Source organism: Balaenoptera acutorostrata, chromosome 5 (genome assembly GCF_949987535.1).
Source record: "Balaenoptera acutorostrata chromosome 5, mBalAcu1.1, whole genome shotgun sequence".
In the NCBI taxonomy this organism is placed as follows: Eukaryota; Metazoa; Chordata; class Mammalia; order Artiodactyla; family Balaenopteridae; genus Balaenoptera; species Balaenoptera acutorostrata.
The window spans coordinates 52498235-52520909 of record NC_080068.1 but is presented as its reverse complement, the minus strand read 5'-3'; the positions used below and the strand labels follow the sequence as shown (position 1 = coordinate 52520909).

The following is a 22675-nucleotide window of genomic DNA, read 5'->3' as shown; positions in this document are numbered from 1 at the left end:
CTATGATAAAGTTATTTATAAATAAAAAGAACTACCACTGACAATAATGTATCAAACTGAGAAGTCTGAATATTTAAAAAAATATTTTAAAACATTTTAAAAGAAATAAATGTTTTCAAAACATGCTTTGAAACATGTTTTCAAAAAAAATCCATAAAATTATTTGAAAGATCAAATAAAACTTCAATCACGCTGAAAATTTAATAAGAAAAAAATCACTAGGGGAGTCAGATGACTCAGCTCTGCTCTCAAAGTGCGGGCAGATTGTTGCGTATTGTGGAATTTCCTCTGACATGACACAAGCATGAGGGTGCACTTGTTCCCTACTCTTACTATAATATAAAAAGCTACGGGAGCTCCCCATCTGACACAGGTCCTCTGGGACAGCAGAGCTCACAACCGTCTAGGACAAGAGCCAGGAAGAAACCAGAAAGACAGCACCTTGTGTAAGCATGACTTCCAAGCTGGCTATCGCTCTTTTGGCAGCCTTCCTGCTTTCTGCAGCTGTGTGTAAAGGTAAGCACGTCCTTCTGATCTACAGAAATTTGCTGTGTCTAAATGTGATCCTCAGATAGCAAGGTTATCCTTAATGCCTCGATAACAGACATCCTTTTATTCAGCAAGAGAAAACCATCTTTGCAGTCATTTAATGTTAAATTGAAGTCTTTAAGTTTTGAAGTTGTTTAAATATAATATTTAGAAAATTGAAAAGTTTGATTTATATAGAGTTTTATTCCTATCATTCATACTCTGTAGTATACATATATTTAACATAAATCTGTAATTTAGAGTATATTTTATTGGAAGCCACATTTACCCATTTTATCTATTAATACTGAGTAAAGTAACTCAGGTAATTTTACTCCATGTACTATTTAATTGACGAGCTTCAAACAACTATCAATTGCTCTTTGGCTTAAAGACAGATTATAAACCTTATTGGGATCCCTCTTATGAAATAAATACAGTTTAGAATGTTTATGGTATATATAAACATTTTATATGGTATATATATGTGTATATATATATATATGTAGTATATATATGTATGTATATATATATATACTCTTAAACATCAAAGATTTTGCTAAAATATAGGACAATCTCTGTGCAACTCACATATATTTCTATTAATTCTTCCTGAAGGCAATTTTCCTGTTGGTGAATCTTGCCTACCATGAATAACATTGTGGTATCACAGAAGATTATGCAGTGTCGAGTAGGAGAAAAAGTACCATGAGGATGTCAACATTGCCCAAAGACAACTCCAAGTGTTTATGTCATTCAATGTTGTCAGGAACGACTGTTTTTAAAACAAAGAGAAAAACTGAGGTCGGGGGCTAGGAGAATATCCAGCCATCAATTTCAGGAATAAGTTTGCTAAAGATGTGTTGTTTCCCAAACACACAGTCACCAAATGATCACACTGGAATTACCAAGGGCGAAGCTAGCTGAGTTATGCCTATTAATGAAATCAATTCTTAATTGCTTTTTTTTTTCACAGCTGCAGTTCTGGCAAGAATGAGTTCAGAACTTCGATGCCAATGCATAAATACACACTCCACACCTTTCCACCCCAAATTTATCAAAGAATTGCGAGTGATTGAGAGTGGACCACACTGTGAAAATTCAGAAATCATGTAAGTAATTTCAAAAGTGATTAGATATTTTACTTTAGTAAACCTAGAATTGAGGAAGGTGGAAGAATCCAGCAAAGTTCTAGGTAGTAGGAATACATAGTAAGCAAAACAGAAAGAGAAAATTCTTTGTCTTCATGGTATTTAAATATTGTACCCTCCATGACTCATAGCTAAAAATTAGTTTGGACTTAGATTTTATGCCTGTACTTAAGGAACCATGACTTGAATGCCAAAGGGATGTTGGAAACCCATTAAATACCGATTTTAATCATATCTCTCTTATTTCAGTGTTAAGCTTGGCAATGGAAAAGAGGTCTGCTTAAACCCCAAGGAAAAGTGGGTGCAGAAGGTTGTGCAGATATTTTTGAAGAGGTAAGTTGTTTTTTTTTTTTTAATTTAGATTCTTCATTTATCCTGTGATGTACAGTTCAGAAATCAACCTATAAATTTCCTGCTGCTGCTGAAAATTTTCTTTTAAATATCTGCCTCTTTGATTAAAAAAAAAAATAGCAGCAATAGTGAGTTTGTTGTACTCATAACTGGGAGATCACATATCTCAGTTTGTCCAGGGAAGTGTGGGTATATGCCTGTGTCCTGTGTCGTTAGTATGACTCTCTCTCAATCTCAGAAGTGTTCTGGTTTACATACCTTATCTGAACTCTCCATTTATAGCTGAAAATATAGAGTATTTCTAACACATAAATATCTAAGACTCTCTTAATTTCTATATTAAATATATTTTCAAGAGCCATACAGTCCTCCTTATTTAGAACATTGTTAATTTTTAAACTTTTAATTTTATTTTACTTCTTTTCAGAGCTGAGAAGAAAGATCCATGAAAACAACAACAACAACCAAAATCCCATTTGTCCATGGCTTCCAAGAATTCCTCAGTAAAGATACCAATGAAACTTCAAACAAATCTACTTCAATGCCTCATGTACTGTGTAGGTCTGCTGTAGGGTTGCCAGATAAAATACAGGATGCCCAGTTATATTTGAATATTAAGTAAAACAATGAATATTTTTTTCAATGTCCCACGTACATTGTTCCATGTAGGACACGCTTATATTTTAGAAATTATTCATTGTGTACGGTAAATTCAAATTTAGCTGGAAATCCTGTTTTCTGTTTTTGTTTTTTGTTAAATCTTGCAACCCTAGTCTGCTGGCCAGGATTCACGAGTCCTTGTTCAACTGAGCCTCAGTTTCCCCTTTATTCCCAAACTGGAGAAAAACATCTCAGCCACTGACCTACCTCACAGAGATGTGAGGGCATGTGGAAGCACTTTAACTTTTATTCAGTCATGTAAATTATTTTGAAGTGTAACTTATTCACCTATTTATTATTTATATATTTATTTAAGCCTCAAATATAGTAATGTTTGTGCATGAATTTGGAGAAATGGGAAAGAAGCATTGTTGATAAGTATAATGGTGGTAGTGAATTTATATTTATTTTTTATATTAAGTGATGTATTACAGAACTACTTTGATCAAGGTTGTTATATTATGATCACAGTTGCCAGATTTAGCAAATTAATAGAAAATAAACAAAAAAGACATCCAGTTGATTTTTCTTTCAGATAAACAATAAATAATTTTTTAGTATAAGTACATCATTATTTATCTGAAATTTTAATTGTGTTGGCAATCCTACTTTTAATATGCCTGGTCTGGTGTTGTCACTGCAAGCCTTATTATGCAGTGTTGTGTTAAATCACCTGAATCCTGAGTTATGACTATCTTTCTCAAAACAGCAAAAATTCACCAGGGAATATGAATAAAGTAATTTCTTATTTATTTATTCTGAACAATTAGATTCTCATAATTTTATTTAAATTATTGTGTATTTTAACATCAATTTTATTTTTTACTTTAAGATGCTTTTATGTGTTCCCAAGGAGACTCTTTCTACTGTTTTTGATAGAATGAAAATATGAATGTAACTATAAAACATTTAAAATAAAATTAATTGTCAAAGTCATCAGGAGTTTGTTTTTCTTTGGTAGTTTTAAGATTTATTATATTATTCATTTATATTAAAAATCATACTTTGATTTAGAAAACATAAGTGCTTTCCCTTAGTATTTTATATATCATGTGGAAAATTACCAACCTTTATTTGTAGAAAAACATAACTCCTTTCCAGAGATGGATTACAATCAGTAGTCTCTTCCATAGAATGATGGAAATATTCTCAACTCCCTACCATATACCATTTTGCTAATAAGGATGACTTCAGATTTTCAACAGATAGCCTAGGTGTCTGTACAGCTTAACACAGCTGGGCACTCAGTGAAAGCAGGAAGAGGGTACACATTATAAGGCACTTCTCAGCTAATTGAGGAAAATTGTACATCTGAGGCAAAGAAATTTTAAATATGATTAAAGACAGAGCATATTTGAAAACAAATCAAGCAAAACTCTTAAAAGTAAAAACACATCTAACAAAAAACTCAGTGGCTGAGTTTTCTAACAGATTTGACACAGCTGAAAAGAAAACTGGAGATTAGAAAATAAACCCAAAGAACTTTATCTGGAATTTAAATCAGAGAGATAAAGAGTCAGTAAATTGGAAAGAAAAATAGAAAGAAAAACATAGAGGATGTCCAACTGGATTTTTACAAGCAGATGAGAGAGGAAATGGTCAACATTTGAAGGCAATGGCTGAAAACTTCCCAGAAATAATAAAAAATAACAATCCACTGTTTTAAGAAATCCAATTTACCAATTCTTAACTTTACATTTCTAGTCAAAAAACAAGGATCTTAGAACTCTGATTGACACTTATCCACCTCCCAGCTCATTTACTATTGCTGTTGGGCATTTTAAGTCCATGTTTTTTTTTTAAAGCTCCACAACTTGGGGTGAGGAAGAGAGTCCTCTCTTATTTTCTCACTTGTTAGTTCACATTGCAATCTACTTTTCCTATGTCATTTAGCTCCTTACAATCACTCTGGGTAACTGCAACTGCCATTTTCTCTCTGAGTCAACTTTATCAGTGGTGTAGAGCAAAGCCCGTTCTCTTCTAATTCCCAATGCACGTTAACACAAAGGTGTGCAGCATAATAGAATTAATAAAAGATTTGAGAGTTATGCACAAACAGGAGCCAACTGAAAATTCAACTCCTGTAGTTTCTGTTCCTAGAAACATTGCTTCCCTCTAGAGTTAATTTCTCCCTGCTTATAGATCTTCTCTGGTCCCGCTGTGGGGGACCACAGAGTTCTGCCTAAATTTCATTTCCCAGAGTTCTGCCTAAATTTCATTTCCATATTCTCTTCTTCAAATTCAGGTTTTCTTGTCCTACCCACTTTTGTAATTATTTTGTGGATCTCATACACAGTGAATAAAAAAGATAACAAACAATTTTTTTAAAATGATGATGGGAGAGATACAGGGTTCTTCAGAAGCAGATAGCAAGGAGTTATCTAACCTAGGTAGCCTAGGCTTCCCTGAGAAAATCTAAACTAGAGTCTGAAGGATGAGTAGGAGTTAGCCACACAAAGGGAAGAAGGATGTGTGGGGAGGAGTGGTCTAGAAAGCAAGGGAGAAGTAATTTGTGTGATTTGAGAAGTGAAAGAATATCAGCGTGACAGGAGTTTGGCTTGAAACAGAACAAGTACTAACAGATAAAGCTATGCTAAATGGACTGTGGAAAGCTCTAAAGGGCTTAGATTTGGAATTGAAAAGTTCTACTGGATTCTGATTACCTTCATTTTAAATGGTGAGCATTATAAGCTATTCTTCTTCCTGGGTTTCCTTCCAAAAAGAAATGGGAAGCCATACAAAGCAACCCAAAAGTCTGATCTTGGGGGCTTTTTAATGTCATTTGGGGGTTGAATCATTAAAAAACTCCCAACCTTATACAAAACCTCTTAATGTGTTAAGTACACATACTTAATATGACCAATGTCCAACCCTGAAGGCAAAGTAAAGACATCTGCACCAATTTGGTGAATCTTAATAATGATACTTAAAACAATCTACCTCTTAATTCCAATTTTATCACTTTTAAAATATGCCAAATGCTTTTCCTCACTCTCATCTATATTAACACTGTCTATAAGATAACAAAGCATTCCATCAAAAGGACAATTAAGTGGATCAAATCGAAGATTAGGCATCATGTAAACAAGCCAAAAAGGAAAAATGAAAAAGAGTAAAGGAGAGACGATGTGAGAACAAGAGTGAGAGAGAAGGAAAAGCCAGTAAATTTGTGGCATTGACAATTTTGTTTTATTTTGCTTCAATGATATTAGTAAAATATGTATATAGACACAAGTTTTATTTGTATAGACACAGACTTAGACACAAAATTGAGCATGCAATTTATTACCCTATACATTTAATCCATTTGTGTGGATTACAAAATACAAATCAAAATTTTCCAAGTAGAAACATGAATATAAATATAGAGATACACACAATAAAAAAGTATGGAGAGATAATAAAATGTTCACCTTAAAATTGAATTAAGTGTAAAATACTATAACACATACATTGTACATACAACATACAAATCAAGTAATTTTCATAATTGCCCTTTTTTTGCTAGATAAGCATCAGAAAATAGATTCATAGGTTGAAGTTACCTAAGCAAAATCTTTTGTTCTCAAGATTTTAGTAAATAAGTATCAATAGATAATTATTTTTACTGTAATAGATCTATTTTGCCATTTTCTTCTTCAGAAGAAAAACTATTTTGATTTTTGCTTGTGGTAGTAATACAGCTAAAGAAAAATTGCTTAAGATTGTATTAACCCTGCAATAACAAAAGAAAGCTTAGATAACGATTTCTCCATTACCCACTTAAAAAGATGGTCAGACAGCAATTGCCTCAAGTTTGGTAACCACCTGCTGAGTTTGCAAGGATCACAGACAACAAATAGGGAATTTTTCCATGTAACAGAGTAAATAGCAGGCTTATTACTTCCCACAAGATTTACAGATGGGACAATCAGAAATTCTCCAAAAGATTACTTAAGGGTCAAAGAACCTAACTCTTAATGAGTAGAGAAAGAGGGCTTTCTTTGCTCTTTGCATTCCCACAGATAAAAATCAATTTGGATAAATATCATTGTTACAAGACTTTTAAACATTATTTGGTAAAATGATAGATGGACTTAAAATCATAGCATGTTGGAAAATTAAGATGGGGAAACATTCATAGATATTCCACTCAAAGTTTGCTTCAGACTTTAGAGGAATATTCTAATAGCTTTGTAAAAGATCATGGTGCTGGGGCTGAAGATAAGCTTTTTTTTTTTTTAATTTTATTTATTTATTTATTTATTTATTTATTTATTTATGGCTGTGTTGGGTCTTCGTTTCTGTGCGAGGGCTTTCTCTAGTTGCGGCAAGTGGGGGCCACTCTTCATCGCGGTGCACGGGCCTCTCACTATCGCGGTCTCTCTTGTTCCGGAGCACAGGCTCCAGACGCGCAGGCTCAGTAATTGTGGCTCATGGGCCCAGTTGCTCCGCGGCATGTGGGATCTTCCCAGACCAGGGCTCGAACCCGTGTCCCCTGCATTGGCAGGCAGATTCTCAACCACTGCGCCACCAGGGAAGACCTGAAGATAAGCTTTTAATGTATCTAGCGATTCTATTTCATAGGGCATGGTTTAGCTCATGGTTTAATCATGTTTTGATGTGATTGTTTCCACTGTCTGCATCCTAAATTAATCTTCTGCCATTCTTCCCATGCTTTTCAAAATGCCTTCACATTTATATTTTCACTGTTCCTCTGAATAAAACGCTTATGGGAAAGCATTCTAAATGCAGATACCTCTGCCTAGATTTACTTCTTTATGCTTCCACAGGTATTCACCATGCCCCTTTACAGGAAGCCCACGTACAGACATGTTTTATTAAAGTGACTTGTTTCTTCTCAGGTCTCAGAGGTGTCCAGCAGCCTCAGCTTGGCATGTGAATCAACCCTCCAGCAACTTTCCACACTTGTCTCATTCTTCTCTAGCATATGCCAGTCATGTTCGTAAACAGTTCATTCCAAAATTTTCTTAAGTTAAATATTGTTATTATTGATTCCATATACAATTATATATCTGGATGTTAAAAAAAAAATCTCATATTTACAAAACCTTCCTGTAAAGCTTGAGTGAGACCCCTGTATTAATATAAAAAAGACTCTGACTTCTCCTTATTAAGTTCCTTGTCTAGCACTACATTTTTTTCTGAGGGAATCTTTTCACTTGCCCAGTTTACTAAAATTCTCAGTACTATTTTCTTTATCTCAAAATAGAGATAAAAGTTAGTAATATCTACTTATTGGAATTTAAATGCTCTCTTGCACTTGTAATGTTACATAGATTTTATATAAGCTGTGTGTTTTTTCAATCTATATCTTCTCCAATTATTTAAAAATTTGACCAGATTTAATAGTGAGCAAAGATATGTAAACTCTGATTTTAAAATATGGTAAGTTCTGTGTGGATTTATTGAGAACAGAGTAAATGCCATTTTTATACTTGCTTTACATGTTAACATAGTATATTAGCTTTTACAGAGTTAGCTTTTGAAATTTTGACTTCTGAAAAATCTTTGGCGGGAAGGGGTATGGGTTGACAATTTGGATACTGTTACATGTGTAACTGAACAATTTACTTGAACATTTAAGCAAATGGATGGCTGTTAATGGGAGCCAGGTTCTTCACTGTTACAGTGGAAATTTTCAGATAAGCAAAAGGAAGCTAACATCATCCATGTACTAATGAATTAGAGTTGGAGAAATCAGTATGAATTCATGTTTAGCTTAATATAGATACAGATGGACACATATAGAAGTACTTATAGATATGTATATATAACTGGGTTAGTAAACACATATATTTCCTTCCTTTGTCACCTGAGAAGACCTAGAAGCAGTGACACTCTAGTAGCAACAAGCATACCTAGCACTCAGATCTTGGTTCCTAAAACCATTTTCTAATAAAATGAACCAGGGCTCCTTGGAGGAATGTCTGCTCATAGGACTGGGTAAGGAAATATACAAGATGAGTCATGAACATCTTCCCAGCATCAGAGCATAAGGAAGTGCCTTTATCCAAAAAAAATGGTGAGGGTATGTCAAGAACAGGAGCCAACTGAAAGCTGGAACAATGGCCCAAACTGGAACAAATTGAGAACAAAATAAAGTCATATATTACAACCCCAAACATAAAGCAAATATTCCTAAGTCCATACTGATATAAATGAATAAGTAAGTAAACGGAGAAGAGACAAACCTCTTGTGCAGAATTCCAAATAAATTTCATAGATACTTCTTCCCCAAGGAGCTGATGAATAACTATGCCCTCCTACAGTGCGAGCAGCACATAGTAGCTTGGTTCCAAAAATATATAGTATGGGAGGGGGAGGAAGAAGAGTAACTTCACTGTAGAGAAACCTGAAAAACACTACGTCAGCCAAAGTCAACAGCAGCAGTGATAAATCGTGCTGACAGAATGCAATGATATAATGAAAATGGCACTTTACCTCTGTGGTCTTTCTCCTAAAACCCCCTGATCCCTGTCTAATTATGAGAAAAAGAGACAAATTCCAATAGAGAGGCATTCTACAAAATACTTGAGTAGAGTTCCTCAAAACTGTCAAGGTCATTTTAAACTAGAAAATTCTGAGAAACTCTTAAATCTAAGGGGAGTCTAAGGGGACATGACAACTAAATGTAACGTATCCTGGATTGATCCTAGAACACAAAAAGGACATTCAGTAAAATCTATGAAAATAGGAATAAAGTAGGGAGTTTGGTTAATATTAATTGTTTTAGTTCAGGCTGCTACAGGAAAGTACCATGGATCTGGTAGTTTATAAAAAAAAAAAAAAAAGACATTTATTTCTCACAGTTCTAGAGGCTGGAAATCCATGCCAGCATGATCGAGTTCTAATGAGGATTCTCTTTCTCTTTTCAGTTCTCTAACTTTTGATTGTATTCTCACATGCAGGAAGCAGAGAGCCTGAGCAAGCACACGTCTCTTTTCATGAGGGCAATAATCCCATTCAAGAGGGTTTAACTCTCATACCTAATTTTCTCCCAAAGGCACCACCTTTTAATAACATTTCATTGGGGGTTAGGATTTCAACATATGAATTTTGGGGAGTCACATTTGGTTCATAACAGTAATGTATCAATATTTGTTCATCAGTTGTAACAAATGTACCCTACTAATGTAAGATGTTAATAATAGTGGAAACTGGGTGTGGGATATATGGAAATGGGAACTCTCTGTAATATCTTCTCAATTTTTCTGTTAATCTAAAACTGTTCTTGAAAAATGTCTATTAAAAAAAATAAGTGGGGAGATGGGAACCAAAAATAAATAAATAAAAACCCTACAACATATAGTAATTGTAGTTTTCTGCCAGTAACAATGAATCTGCTTAAATGGGCTTTGAAGCTGGTGTGTGGGAAGCATGTCCCTTAGGCAGTGATGGAGCTAAACTGACCATTAACCACATCTGTAAGGTTTTGTCTTCCCTTCCTTGAGTTCTGCTACTGAAGTATTTTGAGAACTTGCCAAATGTCTAGCCGTATTTCTCAAACTATGTCAAGGGTCTACCATCATAATGATAGTCATATTCGGTGACCAAATAAGTTAGAAAAATGTAAGTAACAGCTCAGTACCATCAACAGGAGGTTATAGGAATCGTGGTGAACTGGAGAACACATGGTTTGCCTGGAGTCATAATAATTAAAATTATCTTAAAACACAGAACACAGTTTGCTAAGTCAGACTCCTTTGGCTGCCAGTTTGGACCACAGAATTGACTGATAAAAACTAATCCCTCAAAGCAATTTTTAAAAATCTGATAGTAAAATCCAGCACTCCAGGTATTCCTTCTTTAATTAATTCCATGGTTCCATTCAAGCCTACTTGTCTTGGATTCGGATTGGATAATCAACGTTGGATCACATATGTCAAACACAATGTTTCTGTTTTTTTTGTATTTCTCAACTTTCTCCATCTGGAATGGCGGAGAAAGTTGAGAAATACAAATAAAATGCTGTTCAATCAATATGATTTAAAAGTCAAATTATTCTTCAATTCTACACTATGGCCAATTGAAAAGAAATACAACAAAATAGAGACAGGGATTGAAAGAAATTAAGAGAATAAAGAACGACTGCCTCTTTAAACTCTATTTTCCCCAGCTACTTATAAATGGTTCATAGGATGACCTAAGCCTGAGCTTCAGTTTTCCCAAGTTCTTAAGCTAATACTGCCACGATGAATAAAAATATAGGCACCAAACCAACAAACCACTTTTCTTGAACCACATATTCTCTTGCCTTGTACTCTGTGTTGGCAACCCCAGCTTCTGGTGGTTTCTTTTTCCTCCTAACTACATTCCCCCACTTGTTCTTTAGATGTAATAACTGAGATTGAATTTCTAATACCTCCTTAACTTGCCCCTTGTACTGTGTCTGCCTCTGACGGTTCAGAATATTCTCCAGCCTAATTCTAACATAACCTTGAGATTTTTTTTTATTGAGCCCTAGAAGCAAGGAACATGGCAGCCCAAGAGTATCATATGTTGAGTAGGCATAGGTGAAGAATAGTTAATGGAATTTGGATAAGCTATACTGGATTCCCAACTTATGAAGCATAAATTTGAATTCAAGCCTGCCTTATCTGTGTTTTTAACCCTTTTTATTCAAGTTAGGAAATTTCCACGTAATTCTAAAAATCCTCTGTATCTATCTATCTATCTATCTATCTATCTATCTATCTATCTATCTATCATCTATCATTTGTCTGTTTGTCAAGGGTCATCTGTATTCCCTATTGTGTAAAAACTTACTTTTTATTGTGATAACATATACATAACAAAATATACCATCCTAACAATTTTTAGGTTTACAGTTCAGTTGCATTAAGTGTATTCATATTGTTGTGAAACATCACCACTATAATCTCTAGAACATTTTCATCTTCCCAAATTGAAACTTTGTACCCATTAGACAATAACTCCCCATTCCCCTTTCTCCTCCAGCCTCTGGTACTCATCATTCAATTTTTCTGCAGCTATGAATTTGATTACTCTAGGTGCTTACTACCAGTGGAATCATACAATATTTGTCCTTTGCAAGTGGCTTAGGTGACTTAGCATTATGTCCTCAAGGTTCAACCCTGTTGTACCATGTGTCAGAATTTCTTATCTTTTTAAGGCTGAATAATATTCCATTGTACATATATACATTTTGTTTAAACATTTACCTACAGCTGGACATTTGGGTTGTTTCCTCCTTTTGGCTATTGTGAATAATGGTATGAATGTGAATTGTGAATAATGTTATCAGCGTTTGTGTACAAATATCTGTTTAAGTCCCTGCTTTCATTTCTTTGGGGAATAAACCTAGAAGTGGAATCACGTGGTAATTCTGTCTTTTGAGGAAACACCCAACGTTTTCCCCCCACAGCGGCACCATTTTACCTTCCCACCAGCAATGCACAAGATTTCAATTTCTCCGCATTTTCACCAATACGTAATTTCTTTTCCTCCCTCCCTCCTTTCCTTCCTCACTTTCTTTTTTCCTCCCTACCTTCCTTCTTACCTGCCTTCCTCCCTCCTTCTCTCCCTCCCTCCTTCTTTTGTTTCTTTCTTCCTTCTTTTCTTCCTTCCTTCCTTTTTCTCTCTTTCTTTCTTTCTTTCTTCAGCCATCTTCATGAGTATGAAAGGGTATCTCAAGCTGGTTTTGATTTGAATTTCCCTAACAATTAGTAATGTTGAGCATCTTTACATGTGCTTATTGGCCATCTGTATATCCTCCTTGGAGAAATGTCTATCTGAGTCTTTTGCCCATTTTTAAGTTGAGTTGCTTGTTTTTGTTGAGTTGTAGGAGTTCTGTATAAAGCTTAGATATCAACCCCTTATCAGGTAAATGATTGGCAAATATTTTCCCCAATTCCATGTGTTGCCTTTCACTCTGTTGATAGTGTCCTTTGATGCACAAGTGTTTAATTTTGATGAAGTCCAATTTATCTGTTTTTTTCTTTTCTTGCTTGTGCTTTTGGTATCACATGTGTTAAAACTTTTGTGATATTAGATCTTTCCCCAATTTGATCTGTAGGATTTATATTACCTGATGTTCTAGACTTTACGGAAAATATATCTTTATGAGGAAGCAAAATCTTGAGAGTCAAAATTCAAGGAATTCCTGGATTCATGTGGGGATTGTTTTCTTGCTCATGAGTGCTTGTTTTATGATACAAGGACCAAGGACTCATAAGAAAAATATACAGTTACTAAATGAGCTCTCTGAGGAAGCTCAATCTCTCTCTCTCTCTGGAAATTCCCCTGCCAGGAATCACTGGCTATGGACTGTTAGGTAATGGAAGGGAGAATAGGAAAAAATATTGCCATAGAAAAAGAGAGGTTAACCTATATAAAGATTTGAAAAAGTTTTACAGTTTTAAGCTGGGCTTAGAATGTACCATTTCCTAATTCCATGCTGCAACATTCATAATGAGGCCTTTAAAATTTCCCAAGATTCTTCAATATTGAACAGTTTCTATTCTTGTTCTTCCTCTAGAAGCTTAGGGAGGTCATAGCTACTGAGGGATATACTGCTAAAAGCAACAGTAAAGTTATTTTTGAATTCGGAATTTCTATGAAAATAGGGAGCAAATAATGGCAGATATTTTACGCAAACACTATATTACTACAAAAAGTTAGGGACAAAGACACTTTTAATAGAATTTTTCCTTACTTTCAGTATAAATAACTATTTACTCTTCTGAAAGGTAGTAATAGTTGTGTTTCATTTTACACAGAAAAAGAACTATGTGCATTTATAGTTATTTCGCCATTCAGAGATGAGTGTTGCCGCTAAAGGTTGTATATAGATATACTAAAAACTATAATTAAAACTTTACATAAAGATTTCATGGAACTTCTTTTCACAGGGGCTTATGGTCCATACAAAATTAAGCAAAAGTATTGTTCTAAATATAAGAAAGATAGTCCTTACCCTACTGAATTTTAGTGTAAAAGGCTTACAACCTTTGAAGGCCTGACAATGAAATGTAAATTAAACACATATGTTGCATTCATATGTCTATTATTTAATTGGTATTTTTATAGTCTCATTTTAATATAACACTTTGAGAAAGGTAATATTATACCATTTTGAACTCATAAGACTAAAATTCAGAAAAATCTAAGAAACTTGTTTAAGTTTACCTCAAGCCAAGATTTGAACTAGGTCTTCAGCTCCCCAAATCAATCCTCTCTCTCTCCATTACATCTCTCCATTACATCTCCATTAAATGTCAGGCTCATTTAAATAAATTTCACAAGAATGCATTATCAAACCTCTATTAATCTCTGTGCTGGAAACTTCAGGTAATATATATGAGTGAGTAAGATGCAGTTCTTTTTCTTAAGATGCATTGGGTAGAAAGTAGTCATAGGTAATATTATTTGTTGTAAGTACAGTCAAATGTGCCATAGCCCATAGGCACTGGCAAATGCTGTGCAACTCTAAATTCTCATAGACAACCACCATTTCTGAGTAAGGATTTAGCACTGTAATGTCAGCTGGAGCCCTCCTCCCCTTGAGCATCTGGTTAAACTTGACCTAAGTACAATGTCCAAGGCTTGCAGAATCTGCTGCACGAATTCTGTGAGATTCCAGAACTTATTCATTCTGCGGTGATCATCAGGGTGAAAAATCCCAAGTCTTCACCAGATTACATCCCCAAACATATACCCCCAAATGCCATATTATCTATGCATTTAGAAACCTGTCATAATACTAGTTGGGGGGAAAAGGAGCCCATTGCAGATCATGTGGTCTCCTATAACTCACGATTCATTTCTTCTCTCTTCCTCTCTCTTCTCAAGCTCTTCTGCTTTCTCACATGTAATAATTCTACTCACATTTGGCACCTTTTGGAAAACTCACCTATTCTTCTATTTGCTCATTACAGTATTTTTGTCAAAAATTAACAATTTTATATTTATGGGGAATTCTGGTAAACAAAATATTTTGTTTTCATTATGTTTTCCTATCTTTTTCTCTCTCCCTTATCTTCACTCTCTGAGGACATTGTAGTTATATCAACTGAAAGGATTAATATTTCATTTAACTACAGATAATCATACTCAACAACATATAACTAGTATCTATGGAAAAGTTTTGGAATTTTGATGAATTATTAGGAATTGGTGAATTACTAGAAATGATAATGTATAGTAGGCAGGCAAGGTCATATTTTACTGTTATTATTGTTGTGGTGGTGATTGTGATGGTTGTTAGTATCTATCAATACTCTGTCTTACTAGATCACTTGTAAAAGTATTGACTCCTGGTGGGGGGACCTTCAAGATGGTGGAGGAGTAAGACGTGGAGATCACCTTCCTCCCCACAAATACATCAAAAATACATCTACATGTGGAAAAACTCCTAAAGAACACCTACTGAAAGCTGGCAGAAGACCTCAGACTTCCCAAAAGGCAGGAAAATACCCATGTACCTGGGTAGGGCAAAAGGAAAAAGAAAAAAGAAAAAACAGAGACAAAAGAATAGGGACAGGACCTGCACCTCTGGGAGGGAGCTGTGAAGGAGGAAAAGTTTCCACACACTAGGAAGCCCCTTCACTGGTGGAGACGCGGAAAGGGCGGGGGGAGGGAAGCTTCAGAGCCTCGGAGGAGAGTGCAGCAATAGGGGTGCAGAGGGCAAAGCGGAGAGATTCCCGCACAAAGGATCAGTGCCGACCAGCACTCACCAGCCTGAGAGGCTTGTCTGCTTACCCACCAGGGTGGGTGGGGGCTGGGAGCTGAGGCTCAGGCTTCAGAGGTCAGACCCCAGGGAGAGGACTGGGGTTGGCTGCGTGAACACAGCCTGAAGGGGCTAGTGCGCCACAGCTAGCCGGAAGGGCATCTGGGAAAAAGTCTGGACCTGCCTAAGAGGCAAGAGACCTTTGTTTCAGGGTGCACGAGGAGAGGGGATTCCTTCCCTGTCTGCCCACAGAAGGCAGAGCACCGCCTGCCTAAACGAGCTCCAGAGACAGCATGAGCTGTGGCTGTCAGCTTGGACCCCAGAGATGGGCATGAAACTCTAATGCTGCTACTGCAGCCACCAAGAATCCTGTGTGCCAGCACAGGTCATTATCCACAACCCCCCCCAACCCCCAGGAGCTTGTGCAGCCCACCACTGCCAGGGTCCCGTGATCCAGGCACATGTTACTCGGGAGAACACATGATATGCCCCAGGCTGTTGCAACATCACGCCAGCCTCTGCCACTGCAGGCTCACCCTGCATTCCAATTATGAAAACTGTACCCCTCTCTCCCCCTGGCCTGAATGAGCAACAGCCCCTTACTCAGCCGCTGCTTTAACCCCATGCTGTCTGAGCGGGAACAGATACCTGAGGGCGACCTACACGCAGAGGTGGGGCCAAAACCAAAGCTGAACTCCAGGAGCTGTGCGAACAAAGAAGAGAAAGGGAAATTTCTCCGTGCAGCATCCGGAACAGTGGATTAAATCTCCACAATCAACTTGAGGTACCCTGCATCTGTGGAATACCTGAACAAACAACGAATCATCCAAAAATTGAGGTGGTGGGCTTTGGGAGCAACTGTAGACTTGAGGTTTGCTGATTTGTTTCTGATTCTTAAGTTTATCTTCGTTTAGTGTTTAGTGCTTGTTATCATTGGTGGATTTGTTTATTGGTTTGGTTGCTCTCTTCTTTTATTTTTTTAAATTATTATTATTATTTAATTTTTTTATTTTAATAATTTTTTTCTTTATTATTGTTTTTTTCTCTTTCTTTCTTTCTCCCTTTTCTTCTGAGCTGTGTGGCTGACAAGGTCTTGGTGCTCTGGCCTTGCGTCAGGCCTGAGACTCTGAGGTGTGTGAGCCAAGTTCAGGATATTGGACCACCAGAGAACTCCCAGCCCCATGTAATATCAATTGGCGAGAGCTCTCCCAGAGATCTTCCTCACAATGCTAAGACCCAGCTCCACCCAATGGCCAGAAAACTCCAGTGCTGGACACCCCATTCCGAACAACTAGTAAGACAGGAGCACAACCCCACCCATTCACAGAGAGACTGCCTAAAATCATACTAAGTACACAGACACCCCAAAACACACCACTGGACATGGCCCTGCCCACCAGAAAAACAAGATCCAGCCCCACCTAACAGGACACAGGCACCAGTCCCCTCCACCAGGAAGCCTACACAACCATTGAACAAACCTCACCCCCCACTGGGGACAGACATCAAAAACAATGGGAACTATGAACCTGCAGCCTGTGAAAAGGAGACCCCAAACACAGTAAGTTAAAATGAGAAGACAGAGAAATATGCAGCAGATGAAGGAGCAAGGTAAAAACCCACCAGACCAAAAAAATGAAGAGGAAATAGGCAGTATACCTCAAAAAGAATCAGAGTAATGATAGTAAAGATGATCCAAAATCTTGGGAAAAGAGTGGAGAAAATACAAAAAACGTGTAACAAGGACCTAGAAGAACTAAAGAGCAAACAAACAATGATGAACAACAAAATTAATGTAAATAAAAATTCTCTACAAGGAATCAATAGCAGAATAACTGAGGCAGAAGAAAGGATAAGTGGCCTGAAAGATAAAATAGTGGAAATAACTGCCACAGAGCAGAATAAAGAAAAAAGAATGAAAAGAATTGAGGACAGTCTCAGAGACTTCTGGGACAACATTAAATGCACCAACATTCGAATTATAGGGGTCCCAGAAGAAGAAGAGAAAAAGAAAGGGTCTGAGAAAATATTTGAAGAGATTATAGTTGAAAACTTCCCTAACATGGGAAAGAAAATAGCCAATCAAGTCCAAGAAGTGCAGACAGTCCCATACAGGATAAATCCAAGGAGAAACATGCCAAGATAAATATTAAATAAACTACCAAAAATTAAATACAAAGAAAAAATATTAAAAACAGCAAGGGAAAAGCAACAAATAACATACAAGGGAATCCTCATAAGGTTAACAGCAGATCTTTCAACAGAAACTCTGCAAGCCATAAGGGAGTGGCAGGACATACTTAAAGTGATGAAAGGGAAAAACCTACAACCAAGATTACTTTACCCAGCAAGGATCTCATTCAGATTCGAGAGAGAATTTAAAAACTTTACAGACAAGCAAAAGCTGAGAGAATTCAGCAACACCAAACCAGCTTTACAACAAATGCTAAAGGAACTCCTCTAGGCAGGAAACACAAGAGAAGGAAAAGACCTACAAAAACAAACCAAAACAATTAAGAAAATGGTAATAGGAACATACGTATCAAAAATTACCTTAAATGTAAATGGGTTAAATCTCCAACCAAAAGACATACACTGGCTGAATGGATACTAAAACAAGACCCGTATATATGCTGTCTATGAGAGATTCACTTCAGACCTAGGGACACATACAGACTGAAAGTGAGGGGTTGGAAATAGATAGTCCATGCAAATGGAAACCAAAAGAAAGCTGGAGTAGCAATTCTCATACGAGACAAAATACAGTTTAAAATAAAGACTATTACAAGAGACAAAGAAGTACACTACATAATGATCAAGGGATCAATCCAAGAAGAAGACATAACAATTGTAAATATTTATGCACTCAACATAGGAGCACCTCAATACATACGGTAAATGCTAACAGCAATAAAAGGGGAAATCGACAGTAACACAATCATAGTAGGGGACTTTAACACCCCACTTTCACCAATAGAAAGATCATCCAAAATGAAAATAAATAAGGAAATACAAGCATTAAATGACACATTAAACAAGATGCACTTAATTGATATTTATCAGACATTCCATCCAAAAACAGCAGAATACACTTTCTTCTCAACTGCTCATGGAACATTCTCTAGGATAGACCATATCTTGGGTCACAAACCAATCTTTGGTAAATTTAAGAAAATTGAAATCATATCAAGCATCTTTTCCAACCACAACGCTATGAGACTAGATAACAATTACAGGGAACAAAACTGTAAAATATACAAGCACATGGGGCTAAACAATACACTACTAAATAACCAAGACATCGCTGAAGAAATGAAAGAGGAAATAAAAAAATACCTAGAAAAAAATGACAATGAAAACACAACGACCCAAAACCTATGCCATGCAGCAAAAGCAGTTCTAAGAGGGAAGTTTAAAGCAATAAAATCCTACCTCAGGAAACAAGAAAAATCTCAAGTAAACAACCTGACTTTACACATAAAGCAATTCGAGAAAGAAGAACAGAAAACCCACAAAGTTGGCAGAAGGAAAGAAATCATAAAGACCAGATCAGAAATAAATGAAAAAGAAATGAAGCAAACGATAACAAAGATCAATAAAACTAAAAGCTGGTTCTTTGAGAAGATAAACAAAATTGATAAACCATTAGCCAGACTCATCAAGAAAAAAAGGGAGGTGGCTCAAATCAATAGAATTTGAAATGAAAAAGGAGAAGTAACAACTGACACTGCAGAATTACAAAGGATTATGAGAGATTACTACAAGCAACTATATGCCACTAAAATGGACAACCTGGAAGAAATGCAAAAAGTCTTAGAAAACCACAACCTTCCTAGACTGAACCAGGAACAAATAGAAAATATAAACAGACCAATCACAAGCACTGAAATTGAAATTGTGATTAAAAATCTTCCAAAAAACAAAAGCCCAGGACAAAATGGCTTCATAGGAGAATTCTATCAAACGTTTAGACAAGAGCTAACACCAATCCTTCTCAAACTGTTCCAAAATATAGCAGAGGGAGGAACACTCCCAAACTCATTCTAGGAGGCCATCATCACCTTGATACCAAAACCAGACAAAGATGTCACAAACAAAGAAAACTACAGGCCAAAATCACTGATGAACATAGACGGAAAAATCCTCAACAAAATATTAACAAACAGAATCCAACAGCACATTAAAAGGATCATACAACATGATCAAGTGGGGTTTGTCCCAGGAATGCAAGGATTCTTCAATATATGCAAATCAATCAACGTGATACACCATATTAACAAATTGAAGGTTAAAAACCATATGATCATCTCAATAGATTCAGAAAAACTTTGACAAAATTCAACATACATTTATGATTAAAACTCTCCAGACAGTAGGCATAGAGGGAACCTACCTCAACATAACAAATGCCATATATGACAAACATTGTTTTCACATGGTGAAAAACTGAAACCATTTCCTTTAAGATCAGGAACAAGACAAGGTTGCCCACTCTCACCACTATTATTCAACATAGTTTTGGAAGTCCTAGCCACAGCAATCGAAGATGAAAAAGAAATAAATGGAATCCAATTGGAAAAGAAGAAGTAAAACTGTCACTGTTTGCAGATGACATGATACTATACACAGAGAATCCTAAAGATGCTACCAGAAAACTACTAGAGCTAATCAATGAATTTGGTAAAGTAACAGGATACAAAATTAACGCACAGAAATCTCTTGCATTCCTATACACTAACAATGAAAAATCTGAAAAGAGAAATTAAGGAAACACTCCCATTTACCATTGTAACAAAGGGAATAAAATACCCTGGAATAAACCTACCTAAGGAGGCAAAAGACCTATAGGCAAAAAAAATATAAGACACTGATGAAAGAAATTAAAGATGATATAAACAGATGGAGAGATATACCATGTTCTTCGATTGGAAGAAACAACACTGTGAAAATGACTATACTTCCCAAAGCAATCTACTGATTCAATGCAGTCCCTGTCAAACAACCAATGGCATTTTTCACAGAACTAGAACAAAAAAATTCACAGTTCATATGGAAACACAGAAGATCCCTAATAGCCAAAGCAATCTTGAGAAAGAAAAATGGAGCTGGAGGAATCAGGCTCCCAGACTTCAGACTATACTACAAAGCTACAGTAATCAAGACAATATGGTACTGGCACAAAAACAGAAATATAGATCAATGGAACAGGATAGAAAGCCCAGAGATAAACCCATGCACATATGGTCACCTTATCCTTGATAAAGGAGGCAAGAATATACAGTGGAGAAAAGACAACCTCTTTAATAAGTGTTGCAGGGAAAACTGGACAGCTACATGTAAAAGAATGATGGTAGAACACTCCCTAACACCATACACAAAAATAAACTCAAAATGGATTAAACACCTAAATGTAAGGCCAGACACTATCAAACTCTTAGAGGAAAACATAGGCAGAACACTCTATGACATAAAATACAGCAAGATCCTTTTTTGACCCACCTCCTAGAGAAATGGAAATAAACAAATGGGACCAAATGAAACGTAAAAGCTTTTGCACAGCAAAGGAATCCATAAACATTTTGAAAAGACAGCCCTCAGAATGGGAGAAATATTTGCAAAAGAAGCAACTGACAAAGGATTAATATGCAAAATATACAAGCAGCTCATGAATCTCAATTTCAAAAAAAACAAACAACCCATCCAAAAATGGGCAGAAGACCTAAATAGACATTTCTCCAAAGAAGATGTACAGATTGCCAACAAAAACATGAAGGATGCTCAACATCACTAATCATTAGAGATATGCAAATCAAAACTACAATGAGGTATCACCTCACACCAGTCAGAACACAGATGTAGAGAACAGACATATGGACGCCAAGGGGGGAAAACTGCGGTGGGGTGGGGATGGTGGTGTGCTGAATTGGGCGATTGGGATTGACATGTATACACTGATGTGTAAAAAATTGATGACTAATAAGAACCTGCAGTATAAAAAACAAACAAACAAAACAACTAAAAAAAAAAAAAAAAGAGTGGCCCCCCCACTTGCCGCAACTAGAGAAAGCCCCCGCACAGAAACGAAGACCCAACACAGCCAAAAATAAATAAATAAATAAATAAATTAAAAAAAATTCAGTGGAGGAAAACATTTAACTTTAAAATAATCATAATAATAATGAATTATCAGAATTTTCAGAATGGAGACTTCCCACCTAAAATATTGTTCTCTTGCTCAGAACTACTTCAGTTTCTACGTTTTGTAGTGGAATTAGTGGAATCTATTGGGCTCATTAAATTAGATAAACATATGAATGTAGATAGTTAATAAGCAACCTATGCTTTAGAAGCAATGTCAGAAGACTTTGTATTTCTGTGAATGAAGATTCTGACCTACAGGTTGTGAGCTCATGAAGGAAGATGAGCAACTGTTCTCTCAGTCTTTTTATCTGTATAGATTAAGGTAACTGGATCAGAGCATTAAATGTTTATAGAGAGGTTGCATAATGTTTTTTGGGGAATTAATTGACTTACAAGTCATGAACAAGAGAATTCCAAAATAGCTTGCTGACCAGAATTTTATCTTTCAACATCTGTGGTTATCAGATTCTCAAAGTGGACTCTATCCCTGAAGAATAAGTTGTCAGATGAGAGATAACAAAGTTATGTTAAGGAGCTGTCTTGCACTAGCTGGTAGAGTGGGTTTTCTCTTCTGGACTCTGGGTGAAAACAGACACTCAGAAAGGCAAGGGAAGTTGTTGATCTATGACTGGCTTGCCTAAGGTCCTCTTGAGTCCAGACACTTCCTGTTCAGACACTTGGTTCTGATTAAATATCACCCTCCAACACACACACACACACACACACACACCCCACAAGGATACACTCAATTGCCATGCAATTTATGAGAAAATTTATAAAGCGGGAAAATGCTGTGTATATTGACATTATGAAGCCACATTTCTGGATGTTCACATTCCATGTGGTATCCAACAAATCCCACAGTTTGACTGGAGTAGCTGGTTATCAGCAACAAATATGCTGAGTGAGGGAAAGCAGCCTTGCAGTCTCTCATTATGTTGAGATTATATTAATATTAAATAATTTGATGCCTTATATGAAAATGATATTCTTAAGTAGCATCCCCAAGTGCACTGAAATTCTTAGAAGCACTGCTTATATATGCTTCATGGCCAAGGAAGGGGAGGCCAGGGAATTTTAGGAAAGGACATTTACCCTCCAGGGGTAATCAAGACATCAACACAGCATTGATATACATTTCTGGTGTTTTATT

At 36.2% G+C, this 22675-nt stretch overlaps 1 protein-coding gene across 1 annotated transcript; it reads left to right on the top strand.

Moving 5' to 3' along the window:
* Window positions 1-387: 387 nt before the first annotated feature.
* On the top strand, window positions 388-3199 carry CXCL8 (C-X-C motif chemokine ligand 8). The gene is made up of 4 exons (XM_007179838.2): window positions 388-516; window positions 1505-1640; window positions 1929-2012; window positions 2458-3199. The coding sequence occupies exons 1-4, from the start codon at window positions 453-455 to the stop codon at window positions 2477-2479; spliced, it is 306 nt and encodes a 101-aa protein (XP_007179900.1). The 5' UTR covers window positions 388-452; the 3' UTR covers window positions 2480-3199.
* The last annotated feature ends 19476 nt before the right edge of the window (window positions 3200-22675 follow it).